At 41.7% G+C, this 16,872-nt stretch overlaps 1 protein-coding gene across 3 annotated transcripts in view; it reads left to right on the forward strand.

The window, feature by feature from the left end:
- Nucleotides 1-16,872, forward strand: part of COL15A1 (collagen type XV alpha 1 chain) — a 262,588-nt gene that overhangs the window by 199,305 nt on the left and 46,411 nt on the right. For all 3 annotated transcript variants that reach the window (XM_050938132.1, XM_050938131.1, XM_050938133.1), the window contains exons 24-27: nucleotides 2,179-2,214; nucleotides 3,496-3,558; nucleotides 5,361-5,438; nucleotides 5,560-5,595. In XM_050938132.1, the coding sequence (XP_050794089.1) occupies nucleotides 2,179-2,214; nucleotides 3,496-3,558; nucleotides 5,361-5,438; nucleotides 5,560-5,595 (213 nt within the window). The remainder of the gene's footprint in view (nucleotides 1-2,178; nucleotides 2,215-3,495; nucleotides 3,559-5,360; nucleotides 5,439-5,559; nucleotides 5,596-16,872) is intronic.

A 16,872-nucleotide genomic window follows, 5' to 3' on the forward strand; every position in this document is an offset into this window, starting at 1 on the left:
CCTCCCTGTTCTTTGGACACACACGCACTCACTCACTCTCTAACATGTGGAGAGAGATGTTCTGAGAACAGAGTTGGATCCTGTGTTGGTAAATTAACTTCCCTACAATTGTGTAAATTTATTATAAATAAAGACATGAGAGATGGGACAAACTCTGACCCTGAATGACAGATGTCTACCTGACTGGAAGAGGAGAACTGGTGCAGAAAAAAATAAAAGCCCAGAGTCTACTAAGTTTGCATCTGTTTCTAGGACCAGACATTTTGTTTGCTTGTTAGTTTGTTTGTAGGGTCCTGAAATGTTCTGATAAGATTTTGCTCCATTCTGCCTGAGGCTAGAACCAGAAATCCTGAACTACTGCAAATGAGGCTGTTCTCATGGCATTTCTAGCTGTGACTGAATGAGATGGAAATCTTATGAGACAACTATTGATACAAGATTTTGGACTTGTTTTTTTTCAGCCAGGAGTTTAGGAGAGTTCAGTTAAACATCTGAAATTGTGGATGCTTCTCTGTACTGATTCCAAGCTCCAACAGTTAGATTCACCAGTGTGCTCAGGCTTCTTTGCATCACTGCTTTTATACAAAACAAAGCAGACTTGATTTAAGGTTATATTTTTGGATGTGCTCATTGCTGTTCCCTTCAGGTCCCACCTCCCTTGATAACTAAGCATCATGTGCATAATGACTGGGAATCACTTGTCCCAAAAGCCACATTTGAGGAAGAAGGCTGTGCTGGGGTGGGGATGGGTTTTTTGTTTGTTTTTTGCTTTTTGCTTTTTAATTTTAAAAAAAAACTGGTTTAGAGGAGAAGTCAAGACAGCACATTCATTTTCTATTGACTTTGTGGGAGCTCTGTGGATGCATATGAAGGTAGAATTGGGCCCATGGGTCTTATGGATTTGAGTGGCTCACCTTTATAAACCTTATGGGCGGTGGGTATAAGGCTTGGAGGCTAAGCCTCCCCAAATGGGGCAAGAAATGCCAGATGCTCAGAGTATCCTGTTAGAACAATTTATCTGACATAACAAACTGTGTCTTTTATTATTTTCATTGCTTGTGTTGATAGCTCCTGTTACTAAAGTAAAGGTTTAACTCTTGTTTTGAACACAGATGGTTTTATTTAACTGAAGCAAGGGGCAAACTTCTGTCCACTCCTGGAGTGGATTAAGGCTGAATCCTTTCTGAGATTCTGGAAAGTTCTGTTTCAGACTTTGTTAGCCCCTTCACTGCAACCTGTCATTTGTGCTCTCCTGGCCTTTTTCCACTCGCCCTGTCCAGTGGCCCTGTAATTTTGGCAGTAGCTCTTTTTTGCAGTCCAGCATTTCTCACAACAGTAGATTCTAACGTAACTTGCACCTTCCATATTGTGCAGCAAAAATGCATTCTGGGTGGTGTATATAACGCATATCATGTTATATTTCAGTTACAGCTCTGGAGGAGGCATGCTGGGGATCTGGTGGGCCATACTGCATCACTGGGCTCCAGAGGGAAGGAGAACCTTGTGCTTCCCACCCAAGAATCTCCCTGGCTACCTGTAATGGACAGCCAGGCCTTAGACCTTTTCCTAAAAAGCAAGGAGAGACAATGGGGGGAGTAGTAGACTGCCAAGCTCACCACGATGATAATACAGATGACTCTTCACACACAGCACAGCCATCCAGCTTTAAATTTGACCCCTGGTGATGGCAAGAGAGACTGGGATGATAACAGTACCTTACTTCCCTCAACAAATCTGTCATTTCCTCTGTGCTCAGCAGAAATCCAGATCAGATCTCCTATTCACAGTGCAATGGGGCCTCTCTATTCTTTGTGTAACACCACTGATCCATGAGCTATTTGCTGCTGGCTGGCAGAGGCTGAAGAAGGAGTAAAGTACCGTGATGTCCTTAGGACGGAGGGGGCAGAGTTAGGATATTATGTGGCTGTGCTGTGAGGGAAATGCCACCTAAACGCTCTGTATTTCCTGGGTTTTCCAACATTTGAGAATTAATTTCTAATGGAGAGAGCGCAGGGCAGTGCTGCATGTCTGCAACCTTAACACCACCTTAATGAAGTATTTTGCATATGAATACAGTTCAAAAATAGTTAATGTTCACAAACTAGTAGATACATGTAAAATGGATTATGCAGTTTCTAAGTATATAATATGTACTTGTGTGTTTTTTGCATTTTACAGGGGCCAGACGGCAGGCCTGGTCTACCAGGATTTCCTGTGAGCATTATGTTCTAAGGTTTTAAGTCAGTTTTAAATATGGAAATGAATTCATTAATGTTTCAACTTTGGAATCATACAAAATTGATACAAAGCCTGACAAATTCTCAAAGTTCATAAATGTCAAATGGGAGAATGTAAGTCTGAGTAAAACTAGGACGAATGTTAACAAATACTTTAGAAATAAACGCATGTTCAATGGAAGTTAAAAGATGCATCATCCATTTTGATACATACATTGTATCATATTTATACTTAATATTTGATTTAATTCAATTTAGTGCCATATTTTAAATCTGTAACCAGGTCTAATAAGTGTTTACTCCCTATAAAAAAGCCCTACAGAATTTATTAAGAGATGAAATCAGTAGTGTGTTAAATAAATTACCTTCAAAGCTATAGCATTTAATAGAGAATTATATCCTTTCTATAGGTTTTTTGGCCCATCCTATAATATTCTATAACAGGGACACAATACCCTGTTTAAATTCTATAGGATGATACAAAGAACTCTGCAAAATTAATTCTTATTAAATTCTATAGGGCTTCTCCAAAATGATATAATACCAAAATCCTAGCACCTTAGTGTCATGTTGTCTGTCTATTATTGTGATCAAATTGTAACTCCCTACCAATTTTATTTAGTTTATGGATTCAGATATAAGAATTTTTCAAAAGTTTCAAAAGCCATTGATGGTTTCAGAGTGTAGGCTTGGGTACAGGATCCAAGCCTCCATAGTCCATAGAAAGAATAATCTAGGCAAAAGGTAGGTCAGGGTTTTGTGGGCTGCATAGAAATAGAGACAAAGAACTGAGAAGCTTTTAAAAATTAATGTAACAAGTTGTATAAGATCCCTAATTGTTACTAGAATAATTGTGAAGACTTAAATGTCACTCTCATCTGCTTTAGCTGTTAGTTTTGTTCTTTACTGATGCAGAAGAAACACAGAAACTGGAATTCAGCTTTTGCAGGGTAAAAAAAACAGTTTTCAGCGCACTTTTAAGGGAAAACTGCAACACAAAATGCAAGCCAACCTTTCTCCACAGGACAACTGTAGGGAATAGTTTCTGTAATTAAGTGATGCAGATAGCAGTGGCCTTAGACTAGGGAAAGGAATTCCTTGGACAGTTAAAACTGGAGTGATTCAAAGTTTCAGATCTCCAACTATCTGAAATGAAATTGATCAAAATGTGCTTCCTTATGCTCAACTGATATCTGAAAAGCTCTTATCCAAACCAGTTATAAAAGAGGCACACAGACTTTTGTTTTTACTCTTTCAGGGCCCAAGGGGACCAAAAGGTGCCATTGGACTGACTGGATTACAAGGACCAAAAGGACAACGGGTAAGAAGGAATGAGTAGCATCCCATGTGCACTAGAGAGATGAATATGCTCAGAAATGTGTTAAAAAATTTACGTCTGGTGGCATTATTCTGTTGCATTTATGGTTTTCATTTTGCTCTCCACAGGGATATTAATGAGTTGCTACTAGAGTTTCAAAAGAGATTTCAGTGGAAATCAGTAATATTAAACAAAATACCTTGAAATTCTCTTGGGGACTAATATACAGACTCTGATGCTGAAACTCTACATTTCATTTTGCACAACTGTCAGAATGACTCCGCATAAACATTAAACATTTTGGGTATGAGCTGACCTTTTTCTGTAAACTGATCATCCATGCCAATGGTGTAGGAAGGAAAAAGGAAGCGCAGCAAAAAGGCTATGTAAATTATAGAAGGACAAATCTTGCTCCCTCCTTTATGGGTACAGAGGATCCTGCCTGTAACAGAACCCCACTGCACAGAATGAGCAGGATTTGAGGACTCTAGTTCTGTGGGGTTTGGGATTGTGGCATTGTTAGGAGATGAATAGGGGCAGGAAGAGGTGATCAGGAACAACTGGGCTACTGCAACCTTGAGGATGAGAAGAGAAAAAGGAAAGCAAAAGACCATTCTTCTGATCCTTTGCATTCTTAAGTAGCTTATACAACTGTTTTGTTGATTTCTTGTCAGTTAATGTGATGGTGTAGATATTGTTAAATTAAAGTCTGAAATAGGTTCCCAGAGCAGGAGCAAAACTAGCACTCCTTAACTGTGAAATTACATGCTAATGAATGAAAGATGGCATGCTGAGTTTCTGGCATGTGTTTGACCACAGGGTCAATGATCTTCCAATGATCCTGAGCCAAGAATGGCAGCTGTTTTTAAGGCTGCTGATCTCAGGCTGTACAGCTGAAGGATCCCTGGGAGTGTAGGCCATCGCAGAACTTTTTGGGGAAATACTCACTTTAGAAATCCATGGAATACTTTCCTCATGGCACTGAGTCCATAGCACTGAACAGGAGATGGGGTTAGTGACACATCCAGGCCAGCCTTCTTAGGAGCCTAAGTATGAGTGACTCAAACATTTCTAAAGCTTTCAGGGAAGATGCAGTAGAATGGCAGTACACGGAGCTGAGTATTCAGCAGAATCATTGTGGTGGGCTGGGTTGATGTCAAGCCAGAGGCCACATTGCTTCACTTTGAGATTATGGGACCAGGTTGTTCAGGATGCCTCGGTCGCAGTAGGGTGGGTGATGGCAGCTACTGGGGCCACACTGGGAACCACTTATTCCCACTGTGGAGCAGTTATTCGTGTGATTAGTCCCATTGAATTCAATGGGACCCCTCCTTGGAGTAGCAGCTCATTAGTGAAACTAAGAGGTTCACAGCCCAGCTCTCGGTGGCTAAAGTTTATTGGCTAGAGGGAATAGGACAGCATCATGCTCCAAATGTTTAGAAGAAAAGACCTTTGCTTTGATGACAGCCAGGGAGCTATTAAGGTTTCATGTTACACTTTCACATAGGGGCACTAGATAAGGGAAGGCTTGTTGTACTATTTTGATTTTCTTTCAGGGCTTTTAGGAGCAGGATATTTTTGTTTTATCGTACCATGGTTAAAAAAGAAACAACCCTCAGCTCCCCCCACAATTGAATCCACCCTAGTCACATTTTTGTAGTTGCCACCTCCCCAACCAGCCTGTCACCACTTTGAACTAACAAAAATGTTGCTGCACTGACCTTTTGAAGCTGTCTGCTCAGTGCAAATAAAGCTTTGTTTAGAACTGTTGTATAAACATCGACAAATGATTATGTGAATTGTAGGGTGAAAAGGGAGAACCTGGATTTATCATATCTGCAAATGGATCTCTAAGAGAACTACCAGGAAGACAAGGGCAGAAGGTAAGCTAATACTGTTACCAAGTTCTTTTGGAACACTTGGTGGACTTGAACTCCATTACTAACCAGGCCAACAAGACATTAGAGTTTCTCTTCATCACTAATATAAATGTCTCTCTCACAGGGTGAACGTGGGGCAATGGGGCCACCAGGGCCTATGGTAAGATGTTTGCTATTTTTTAATGTATTTGTACTTTTTGATTTTAAAGAGATTGCCTCAACTTAGTCAACTAGCTTTAGTTTTTCAGTACCATTAGGCAAAGATGAAGCATAATACCCACAGACAGCAATGGCTTTGAAGTATTTGTCTTTGGTATACAGTACTGCAAATTGTTTCTGTTTTGGTTTAGAATTTAACAAGTGATAGCACATATGTATCATGTGATAATTAAAAAACAGAGGCCATATTTTTCAAAACTTGTTTGCAAAGCTAGAAACCTAAATCCATATTCAGGCATCTAAATAAGTCTGACCTGATTTTCACAGGTGCTGAATTGTGTTCCGCTCCCTTGCCTTCAGTGGAAGCTGCAGATTGGACATGAAAATGAGGCCATTTATTGAAGTACCTAAATATAGCTATAGATACTTTGCTTTAGGCTCCCTAGGTTTGAAATTTTTTGACTCTACAAGGAATGATGCTCTCAAAGCTTGAAACTTCATAACTGGAAAATAGTTGAACAATAAGCAATGGGGATGAATTTGGTACAATCTGTTGCAGTGCATTCCAGGTTTAATGATTTTAATCCCTTTACCTTGGAATGCACCAGTTTTTTGTCAGATTTTAAAAAACTCCCTTGGCTAGAAGAGGATAGTGGTCTTCCGGAACACATGCATTTGAGGGCCCAATTCATCCTTGGTATAACTCCACTGATTTCAGTGGGTTTACCTCATGTATCAATCTGGCACTTCTGAATTTTAGGAAGACATCAGTTCTAAGTTCCTGACCCCAAATTATGATACAACACGATCCCTGCTTATTTCAATTACCAGTTTTATTGAGCATTTTCTCAGTTCCTCTTACAGCTATAATAGTCTCAGTGTGGAAAATGCAGTCCTGAAAATTGTGTGTAAAAGTGATGTACAGTAAATTTAAAATACAGCAGGCCAGATTTTCAAATTTAGGCACATGTGATTGCACACGTCTAAGCTATGAATGTAAATGCCCAATGAGCGTATCTACATCAGGTATTTACATGCGTACTTGTTAGCTGGGTGCCCAGCTGACTATGTTCATGCACAAATACTCACTTTGTATATACACATCACATCTGTGAGCATAAATTATATGCATACAATTCTAAGTGCACAACTGCAAGCATCTACATAGGAAAATTTGTTCCAACATTTAAAGTGAGTATCCTGGAGTGTCAAAGTGAGATCCTGCTGTGATTCAAAGGCAAATGACACTAGAAGAATTTGTGATTTAACTCTAGCTGGCTAGAAAAATTGACAGAGGAGGCAGTTTGCTCTTAGCAGCTTGACAAAGGCTACAGGATCTATAGCACTAACTACTTTAATGAGAGGTTGGAAGCATCTGCAAAGATGGCAGGCAGGAATGCAGTAGAGAAATCTCTGAAATATCATGCTAAGCCATACCTATGATGGTGGCACAGACTGGCTGGCAATGCTTTGGTTTCCTCTGGTGCATGCAGTGTGTTTTAGGTGCCCAACCTTTTGGGGACCTATGATTTGTTTGCCCTCCCGCTGATGCCGTTTGTTATGTGCTGAAGTTGAAGTTTCTTGTGCTATATCTGTTTGCATCATCAACCTTCTTTTCTTACCATGTTCCCTGGTGACCTGCTGGGTTGATAGACTATGAAATGTTATGCAGTGGTTTAAACCACTTCCTTTTAGTGGTTGGCTAGCTCCTGGCTTCAGCTTTTAGTATAGTATGGCCAAGGATGCCCTGTGCGAGATGGCAAATTTCAGTAAAGGGCATCTTTGACACACAGTAATTATGGTGTTCTGGGTACCTTATCAGTACTTGTTGTTTTACTGAGGGGCTGGTTAGATGTGTTGCATGACACTTCTGTTGGTTACTTTGGTGCAAAGTGTATCTTGGGAGGGTTACCCTAACTTACATCATCGACTTGAGTTCCCTTTCCCCTCCTTACATCACTGCAGGATGAGCTGATCTTGCCTTTTGACTTAGACACACAGCCTTTTCTGAGAGGACATGTCCCTTTTCTGACCTAGCCTCTCTGCCCCCACCGAGGAGCACATGGGATCCTTTTGCACCACCACAGGGTGCTCGTGTATCTCAGTGTACGCACGTTGCGCCACGTGAATGCCTTAGGCCTGCTCGACACTAGAATATTAGGTTGACCCAGTTAAAATCCACACCCCAAGTGATATAAGCTGACCCAACACTCCATGTAGACAGCTTTAGGTTGACAGTGAAATTCTTCCATCCACCTAGCTACTGCCTTTCAACGAGGCAGATTTCTTAAGCCAACAGGACAACCTGGCACTGCAGCTGTGCCACTGTAGTATGTTAAATGGAGACAGGCCTTTACTTACACTTGTCTAAATGGCTGCACCTCTTTAGATTTTGGCACATTTATGCTGTCTCAGGATTTGGTCAAGTCTTTCTATGCCTAGAATCATCCAGTTCCTCCCTCATTCCCACTCCATTGCTTTATACCATCCTAACACAAATTATATTGATTGTAATAATGTCTGAAGGCAAGGCAAGCAGTGTGTGAGATTAAAGCCTGAGCACTTCATCACTGAAGATAGGGTGACCAGACAGCAAGTGTGAAAAATCGGGACACGGGGTGGGGGGTAATAGGAGCCTATATAAGACAAAGCCCCAAATATCGGCACTGTCTCTATAAAATCAGGACATCTGGTCACCTAACTGAAGGACTCTTTGTGATGATAGAAAAAGTATCTCTTACAAATTACGCTGCAGTAAAAAGGAAATGAGTTATAAAATAAGACCTTTAATAATGATAAGATGACATAATTATGTCTCCTCACTAAAAACAAGGAAGTCTAGAGATAAGCCTGATGCTCTTCTAATTCACCTCAGTAGATGTGACAAATTATCTCTGCTTCCACAATTCACTCTGAGGGAACTCCAGAAATGCAAGGAGTTTATTTTGAGTATGTATTTAGTTATTTGCTTGTGACTATCCAGAGTTCTGGGCCCATGTGCAATTTGTATTTTACAAAAAATAGATAATAGGACCAATTTTTAACTCCAAAAATGAACCCTCCCAAATCCCCCTTAGAACAGAAAGGTCATTCTTCCCCCTCTTATGAGTTCGGTGCCATTCTTTGAAGCAATAAGTGATGCAGCATGGCAAGAAAGTTTAAAAAAAAAATCAGGCTTTGGCACATCAACTGGGGAAGTAAATTTCAGAGTCAATGACCCATCCCTCAAAAAGCCCATTTCCCTCCCCTTTAGGGATTGGATTGTCACTTCACAATCCATCCTGAGGAAGGGACAACACAACTATGGAGCAGGAGCCTCAGGGAGTCAGGAATCTGCCTCTGTTTCTTCATCTCTGCCTGCTCAGCTCTGCTGGCCATAGCATTGTGAGGGGAGTGTGAAGTCAAGGCTCCATCCACCCATGCAGGAGGCTGTGCAGGATCTGGCAATGTAGGTACTCTGTGCAGGGAAGGTAAGAAGAGGCTCCAGATGCCCTTAAACTCCGGTAGAGTTGCACAGCCAACCTCATAACTGAACCGAAGTCAAGGGGCTTTTATCTCAAGAGCATCACCTGATCTCAACTGCAGCAAAATGGCTTGAGGTCTTCAAAGTAAATGGGACCTTTGTGGGCCTTCAAGGCTGATCATTTATGATGTCTGGAGCATGATCAGCTGAGGGGCAAGCTCCCAAGAATTCTGTTACAGATGTAAGAGAATCGTCCAACCTTCTGCTTCCCTGCTTTTCAAAGCTCTAGATGGACAGCAAGGGGAATAGCAGCAGTTTGGGATATAGGGCACTAGGTAGGTAGTAGCATCTGCCTGGGGGCTGAGATGCCAGTACAAATTCCAGCAGCAGGTCAAGAGTAATGGCATTCTTACAAGGCCAGTATGGCTGATAACAAAAGCAGAAAATATACACTAAAACCAACCTTCTGCTAGAGTGAGGGTCAAGTTAGCACCTTTGATCTCCTTCCTTGCACTGGTAATGATAGCCTGACCCTCCCAAGGCAGTACGGAGGATTAGGGAGAGCTGGCTCCCTGCAAGAAGCACATCAGAGCACTAACCTTACCCTCTCACTATCAGAGAATCTAATTTCCCCTCCCTACCCTGCCATTGATGGTGGAATGGTCACAGGCTTTTTCACTTGCTTCTTTTGCTCCCTAGCTGCTGCAAGTGGTGGCAACTTGCCTTTCCCTTCCTCCCCAAGTTACTGATACTCATCATGGAGGGACCAGAGCTGGAATCATGAAGCAGGAAATAAGGAGGGCGTTGCCAATTCTAGTGATTTTTATTGAGAGTCTCACAATATTTGATGGTTTACTTAAAACCCCAGCACCTAGAGACAAGGGATTATGTGAGAATCTCACCTATTTTTGCTGGTTTATATTTCTACCCTTCATGGATGCAGAGAAAGGCTTGATCCAAGTGTTCTTTAAAGGCTCCAAAACCAGAAGGCAAAGAAAAGGAGCCCATAATTTACTTATTTTTAAACCTCATGATTTAGGGGGGCCTGACCCATGATTTTGAACATTTGAGGTGGCAATGCTGTGGTTCTTTCACATCCCTGAGAGCCTGCCTGTCAGCTGCTGTCTGTTCCTACCCTGGGCTTCAACTGTGATCACTCAGGCACAATCTGACGACAAACAGGAAGTGAAAGAAGAGTCTGAAATCCCTTGTAACATGTCGCAATTTTATTATTAAATAGCAGATTTGGATGCCAGTATTGATGGGCTTTTCAGATTCTTGAAGTTGTTATTATTGTACAGTAACACTCCCCTATATTACTAATAGTAAAGTTCTCTTTTAATTTAATTATGTTTGGGCAGGAGAGAAATATACGCGATGGTACTAGATGGATGACACAACTTGAAAATATTCCAACATGAATCATATTTTTGCCTAGGAATTATCCTTTGATGAATTCTTTTCTTTTTTTAGTAGGCTGCTTATACAATGAATTACTATATGTGAGCCACAAACTATAGTTTGACACATTTATCATCAGATAGATGGGTTAGCCTTTCTATGAATATGCATTATTGCTGTTAGAAAACAGTGAAGGAGAAATGGTTGCCAGTTTGGAATGAGAGGAGACTGTAGTTGACAGACCATCAATTTGGAGATCAGTCTCTTAGTTTGGAGTAGGGATTGGTGAACAGACTGACATTCAGACAATATCAGTATTTCAGTTCTTATTAATCAGATGATGTGTGGACCCTGAGGGCGAATATCATCCAAATACAGCTATAAGGCTAAGCTTTCATGGCACCATGCTGACTCCCAAATAGACCCCGAGGCTGCCTAAACCACTTGACAACAAGAGGCAATAATGGATAGAAGGCCAGACTAGAAATGAGAAGATCCAGGTTCTATTCCCAGCTGTGCTACCAACTCACTGTGTGAGCGGGAGCTGTCACTTCACCTCTCTGTGCCTTGCTTTTTCCACATGTACAATGGAGAACATGCTAGTTACCTTTGTAAAGTGCTTTGGGGTCTGTGAGTAAAATAATCACTATATGAATGCCAAGGACCAGAACAGCCTTCTGCAGGGCCGGCGCTACCATTTAGGCAGCCTAGGTGATCGCCTAGGGCGCCAGAATAATTGGTGGGCGCTGTTTTGCCGGAGGGGATGGCAGGCGGCTTTGGTGGAGCTGCCGCAGTGGTGCCTGCAGAGAGTCCGCTGGTCCGTGGCTCCCTTGGAGCTGCCGCAGTTGTGCCTGTGGACGGTTGGCTCCTCACGGGGCTCCGGTGGACCTCCCGCAGGCACGACTGCGGCAGCTCCACCGGAGCCACGGAGCACCGGACCCTCTGCAGGCACCACTGCGGCAGCTCTACTGGAGCCGTGGGACCAGCGCATGGGGCGCCAAAATTGCCGGCCACCTAGGGCGCTCAAACCCCTAGTGCCGGTCCTGGCCTTCTGGAGTGAGTGGGAATGAGGACAGAGTTCTGGCCTTATATGCCCTGCTCACCCCCAGCATCTTTGAGGGTAGCCAGCCAACCCTGCACCTTACGCTCATCTCCAGCTTTCTGGGGTGCTAATAAGGCCCTCTGTATCCTCAGGCAAAAGGGATGCCTTCCCATTCCCCTGCTATATGGCAGAGGCACAGGATGGTGCTCCCATTGCCACTGCTGCTGGACTGAGCCAAGAGCCTGATTTGCCCCAGAGAGTCCTTTGCATAGTAACTAGGGAAGCCTTTGGGATCTGATGGGTTTAGGAGAGAGGCCCTATCATATGGGCACTGTCCCACTCAGAAACATGGGAAAATACGAAGTAAAATAAATGTGCCTTCATCCCAGTGCTATATGCACCAGTCACAGCTATGAATGGAACACAACTCTTCCAGCTGAGGCAGCTACTCCAGTGCCCCAGCTTTCTTAGTGGGTCTGTGCTCTAAGCAGTAGCAGCAGCTGCAGGACTTGGCTGAATAGCAAACACAGCAGGGCAATGAGGGGCACACTTTCCAAATGAACTGATCTGCACATCCATGTAGGAAGCTGCAGCAGTAGCAAGACTTCATTGAACAGCCTGTCAGAGATAACATTACATTGAGAAGCACTTTCAAAGGGGCTCTTAATTATCGGGCACATTCTGAGCTAAGGCACGTTGCAGTTCCTCATTGACAATTTGAATTCAGAGGTGTAATTTGGACTTAGTGTCATGGAGGTAGAAGCTGTTGCCTTCTGTCCTGTGAGAGCAGGGTGAGCAGGGGCTTGTGAATCCCATGGAAATAGTAATTGCAATAGATGATACAGGATGTGAGGAAGACTTGAATAAGGATTTCTGGCCTTGGAAACAGATCTAAGGACAGCAATGGAATGATGTGCTGGGTGGCTTTCTGACCTCATTTTCTGTAGAGGCATTCAGAACATTTCTGCAGCTTTACCATTCTTAAAAACACTACTTTGCAGGTCACCTCTCAAAATTGCTTTTGTCCCCTGCTTTCCTTATTTTTCCCCTTTCTAGCTGTCCCATTTTCACTCCATTATTCATTTCTCATTTGTTACTATTACTCTGTTTTCATTTCTTCAGTCTAGTTTCTTTTAACTCTTCTTTCTTTGTGTGTTATTCAGTTTCTCTTCCTCCTTCATCCCTAAACCCCACGTTCCTGACTGGAATCATTGGAACCACTGGCAACTCTTAAATCAAGATTGGATGTTTTTTCTAGAAAATATTCTGTCGGGACTTTTTCAGGGAAGTTCCATGACTTGTGTTCTACATGAGGTCAGACTAGACGATCCCACTGGTCCCTTCTGGCCTTGGAATCTATGAATCATGAGCATTAGAATGGAATGATGAGTCAGTCATTATTTACCATCAGTTTCATCAGAGACCAGTGCTGGTTGCTATGAATCATACTCTTTATCCATTTCAGCTTTAAATGTGCAAAATAACTGTAGGGCTAGGTTGTGCATTTCATCACTGCCCATAGTAAGGGATGGTATGGGGGCCATGCAACCCCAGGGGGAGCATTGGAGGTAGCCTGCCTCAGTGGGGCAAATACTTCCCAAATCACTCATTGCCCTGGAAGGAGCATGCATGACATAGAAGAGACAGAGTCATGGCTCTGCCTGCTCCATGCTCCCTTTCAGACAAGTTGCCCCAGGGAAAGCATCTCAGAAGCAGCTCCCTTTCTGTCTCTACTACGGGGGCTGCAGTTCTGGCTGGCTACACAGCCTGCATGAGGGGAATCTGCTCACTCCTTCCCACCCCACTGTAGCCACTTTAGAGCCAGCTACACTCTAGCCCTGAGCAAGTAAAACAGAATATAGTTCCTGATCCAGCCCTAGTGACATCAATGAGACCACTGGTGTCAGTAATATGACTTATGTGAGAAAGTGTTTGCAGGATCAGGGCAAAAAAAGGTATCCTAAGAAATCTGCCTTTGCTACCTCTGTGACAGGTGCAGAACAAAAACATTAATTCAGGTTGTGTTTTTACAGTGCCTAACACAGTGGAGGCTAATCTCTGTTGGAGTCTTTGGGCACTGCAATGTAAACAACCATCTAATCGAGCATTTTGTAGGAGCATTTTTAGTTCCTACAAAACTGATGTCAGGATGAAATGAGATCAAAAACCAATTTAATTTTTGTAATAGGAAATTCTAACACTACATACAGTATACAGTACTGACTGTTTTGCCCAGGTAATATTGAGAGTTACTGCCTCAGAGAAAAATAATATTCTTGGTTTGACTTGGTGATGCTCAATAAAGGATGACACTTTTAAATCATTCAGTATGCAGAAAAACTGCTGAAAGTCTTCAAGTCTGAATCTGTCTGTTTTGTGCAAGCAGTATAGACGTTGCTGCGTGGAAAAAGTCAGCCTTTAGGTTGACCACCGGCTATGCATCACCCCAGACTCCCACTGATTCTGGAGTCTACATTGCTCGTTCAAAGAAGGGATCAATATACAGAAGTCAACTTTCCCTCGAAACCCAACAGTGTTCCTACCTGAGCACCAGTTATGGGAGGAATATAGAGCAGTTCTACAAACCACCACTAGGTGGCCCATTGGTTCTGAACCCTGACATCAGAGTTAAAAACACCCAAAGCACACAGGTTTCTAATTTTACCTATTTTATTGCCTGAACAACTAAACAAAAACATAAAATAAATTACATATGAATAAATCAAATTAGAATAAGGTGGGTTTCTAGAATCATCAAATTATGAGATTGGTTAAACAACTTCAAATAAACCAACAATTCCTTACACGCTCTGTGTAACTTGAGAAGACAGTGATCTTTTTAGCTATCAGCCCCCAAAGTAACAGAACATTGTCAATTTCAGTGCCATTTGATATATTTATATTCCAACAAAATATGTGATACAGAGCGGGGGGTGTCAAATCACTCGCTGACTGAAGCTAATTTTGAGACTACAGCTCTAATGCCAATTAAGACAGCCTGCCTAAATTACTGGTGGTTAGGAAATAGCTAGTCTCCCTATCCACGCCAATATAAAGTTATAAAAAACATTCAAGATGACACCACTTGTTACATTTAAAATACAAATGACAAATTTAGGTGAAGATTAAAGATTAAACATATAACTCCTTTTGAGACTTGTGTTAAGGTAAAGTTACAATAAAATATTAACATGGTATGTCATATATTTCTTATTCAGGATCAGGTTAATTTTCAAAGAACCTGGCTAAAGATTCTGGCTTGCTGGCTGGGTTTGCTAGAAAGGGTGCCCAAATTTATAAGTATCTATCCTCTTTTTGGTGCATCTCTTGTGTACGTACTTGATGTGAAAGCTTTTCCATCGCAAGAACTGTACCACAATTCCATAGGAGGAAGAGTTGTATTTTTCCAACACAAAGTCTAGCAGCTAGCAATAAAAAGAAATTAATTTGTTGTTCTCTTTAAAATGCAGATTCTTTACTGGAGCATTAAGCAAAGAGGTCAGGGATCTCTAGGAAACCAGCCAGCATTTTGTCATGCAATGAATCTCTTTAATAATTTCCTCTCCAAACCATCTAATTCCTGAGTGCAATCACATGTGCAAGTATCTTTCCATGCAACCCCTCCATAAGAGCACCTCTCTCATAGCAAAAATATGATAGTGCTTAGCTGGAGTCAGTTGTCATCTATACAGTAGTTTATAAAAAAAAATCCTTATGGACCACACAAATTGAAGATGTATATCCCTTTTCCTATATGGAGACACTCTTATCCAGATCAATTTCTTTGTCCAAATCCCTCTCCCATCTTTTCATCTGGGCTGTTTTCCTAACATCTTTCTCAGTCAAATTTGTATGTATCTTAGAAATTAGAATTTAAACCCTTTGTTCCAGCTTGTCCCTTGGCTAAATGTTTAGAAAGAGCTGCCTCATATCCAGATTCCACAATAAAACATTTGACTTGTAAATACTGAAAATGTAGGATCTTTATATTATTACATACCTCTTGGTATGATTTCAAATCAGGACCAGGAGCAACTGTTGGTATTGAATAATCCTGGCTCTTCCCCACAACAAATAGTCTGATATTTTTAGGGATACATTCCTAATTATTACCTAAATTAGCTAAGGCAACAGGAATTTAGAAAATTTGTCTAAAACTGCTAAGGTGGTCTGGATGAATGGGTGATTATATTTTTTATTTTTGGCGACAACCCCTAATGCATGATATGTAGGCCTGTGTGATCTTTAGACAGCACAGTTGTTAATGTAGGGCTGTTAGGTATTGGAGGAACCACTCTAGAGGTATCTGTGGCATCCCATATTCACCACTGTCATATATTTATGATATATTTTGTACAAAGTATACCTTGTGAGGTATCATTCTAACAGTCTTGATCTGCTAGACATTGATATATCGTTGGATTGCATGTGCTATCATCGTATGTGAAGCTATGAAGTTTGGCTATGTATGTGCTACTGAAACATGTGAGGTTGAGAACACCCATAAGCAGTCTTTCAGGTACAACAGTAAAAAGGCCAAACAATGTTAATGGCATATTGAGGAAATATACACAACCACAAAGATTACCCCAGGAACTGTGTACAATAGAAACCTTTCAGAGATAGCACTACACAGTGGGAACTTTTTGACCCAGGTCACAGCAAAAGAGCTTTCCAGCAAGTAGAAAGAAGATATAAAAGGGGGGAATGATATCATAATGATACCTCATTCTTCCTACAACAACACACCTGAAAGTACTGGAAGAAAAAGACTGAACTGAGTGGGAAGTGTTGGCCCCAGGCAGGAAAGAAAGAAGCCTGCCTGTGGATGTAAAAGCTAACCTGCTTCTATGTACTGTCTAACTGGGTGAGACACTGCTTGATTCAAATACTAACTAGTACATTAGGCCTAGACTGTGGTTTTGTTTTATTTCTGATGGTAATCTACTTTGATCTGTTTGCTATCGCTTAAGAGCTATCTTTCTGCAGTTAATAAATCTATTTTATATTTTACCTAAAACACTATGTGTTGTTTGAAGTGCAAAGGGGATAAATTTCAGCTCATGAACAAGAGTTGGTGCACGACCACTTTCCTTTGTAGAAATGGTGAACTGGGTAATAAATTCATACTGGTCAGGTTTTAACCACGGCAGGAGAGTATAGCTCTGGGGTCTTAGGCTCAGGAGATGAGAGTATTTTGGTTGTAGTTTCTCTATGTGGGTTCATGAGTGGCTGTCCAGAACACTTATGAACACCGCTGGGTGTGGGGCCTGCCAATGGAAGTTGGTGTGAGTGCAAGCTTGGAAGGTTTTGCAGTATGTCACAATGTCACAGTGCAAGAGGGAACCCAGATTGGTAAGACAGAGGGCTCA

This window comes from Gopherus flavomarginatus, chromosome 2, assembly GCF_025201925.1.
Source record: "Gopherus flavomarginatus isolate rGopFla2 chromosome 2, rGopFla2.mat.asm, whole genome shotgun sequence".
Lineage (NCBI taxonomy): Eukaryota > Metazoa > Chordata > Testudines > Testudinidae > Gopherus > Gopherus flavomarginatus.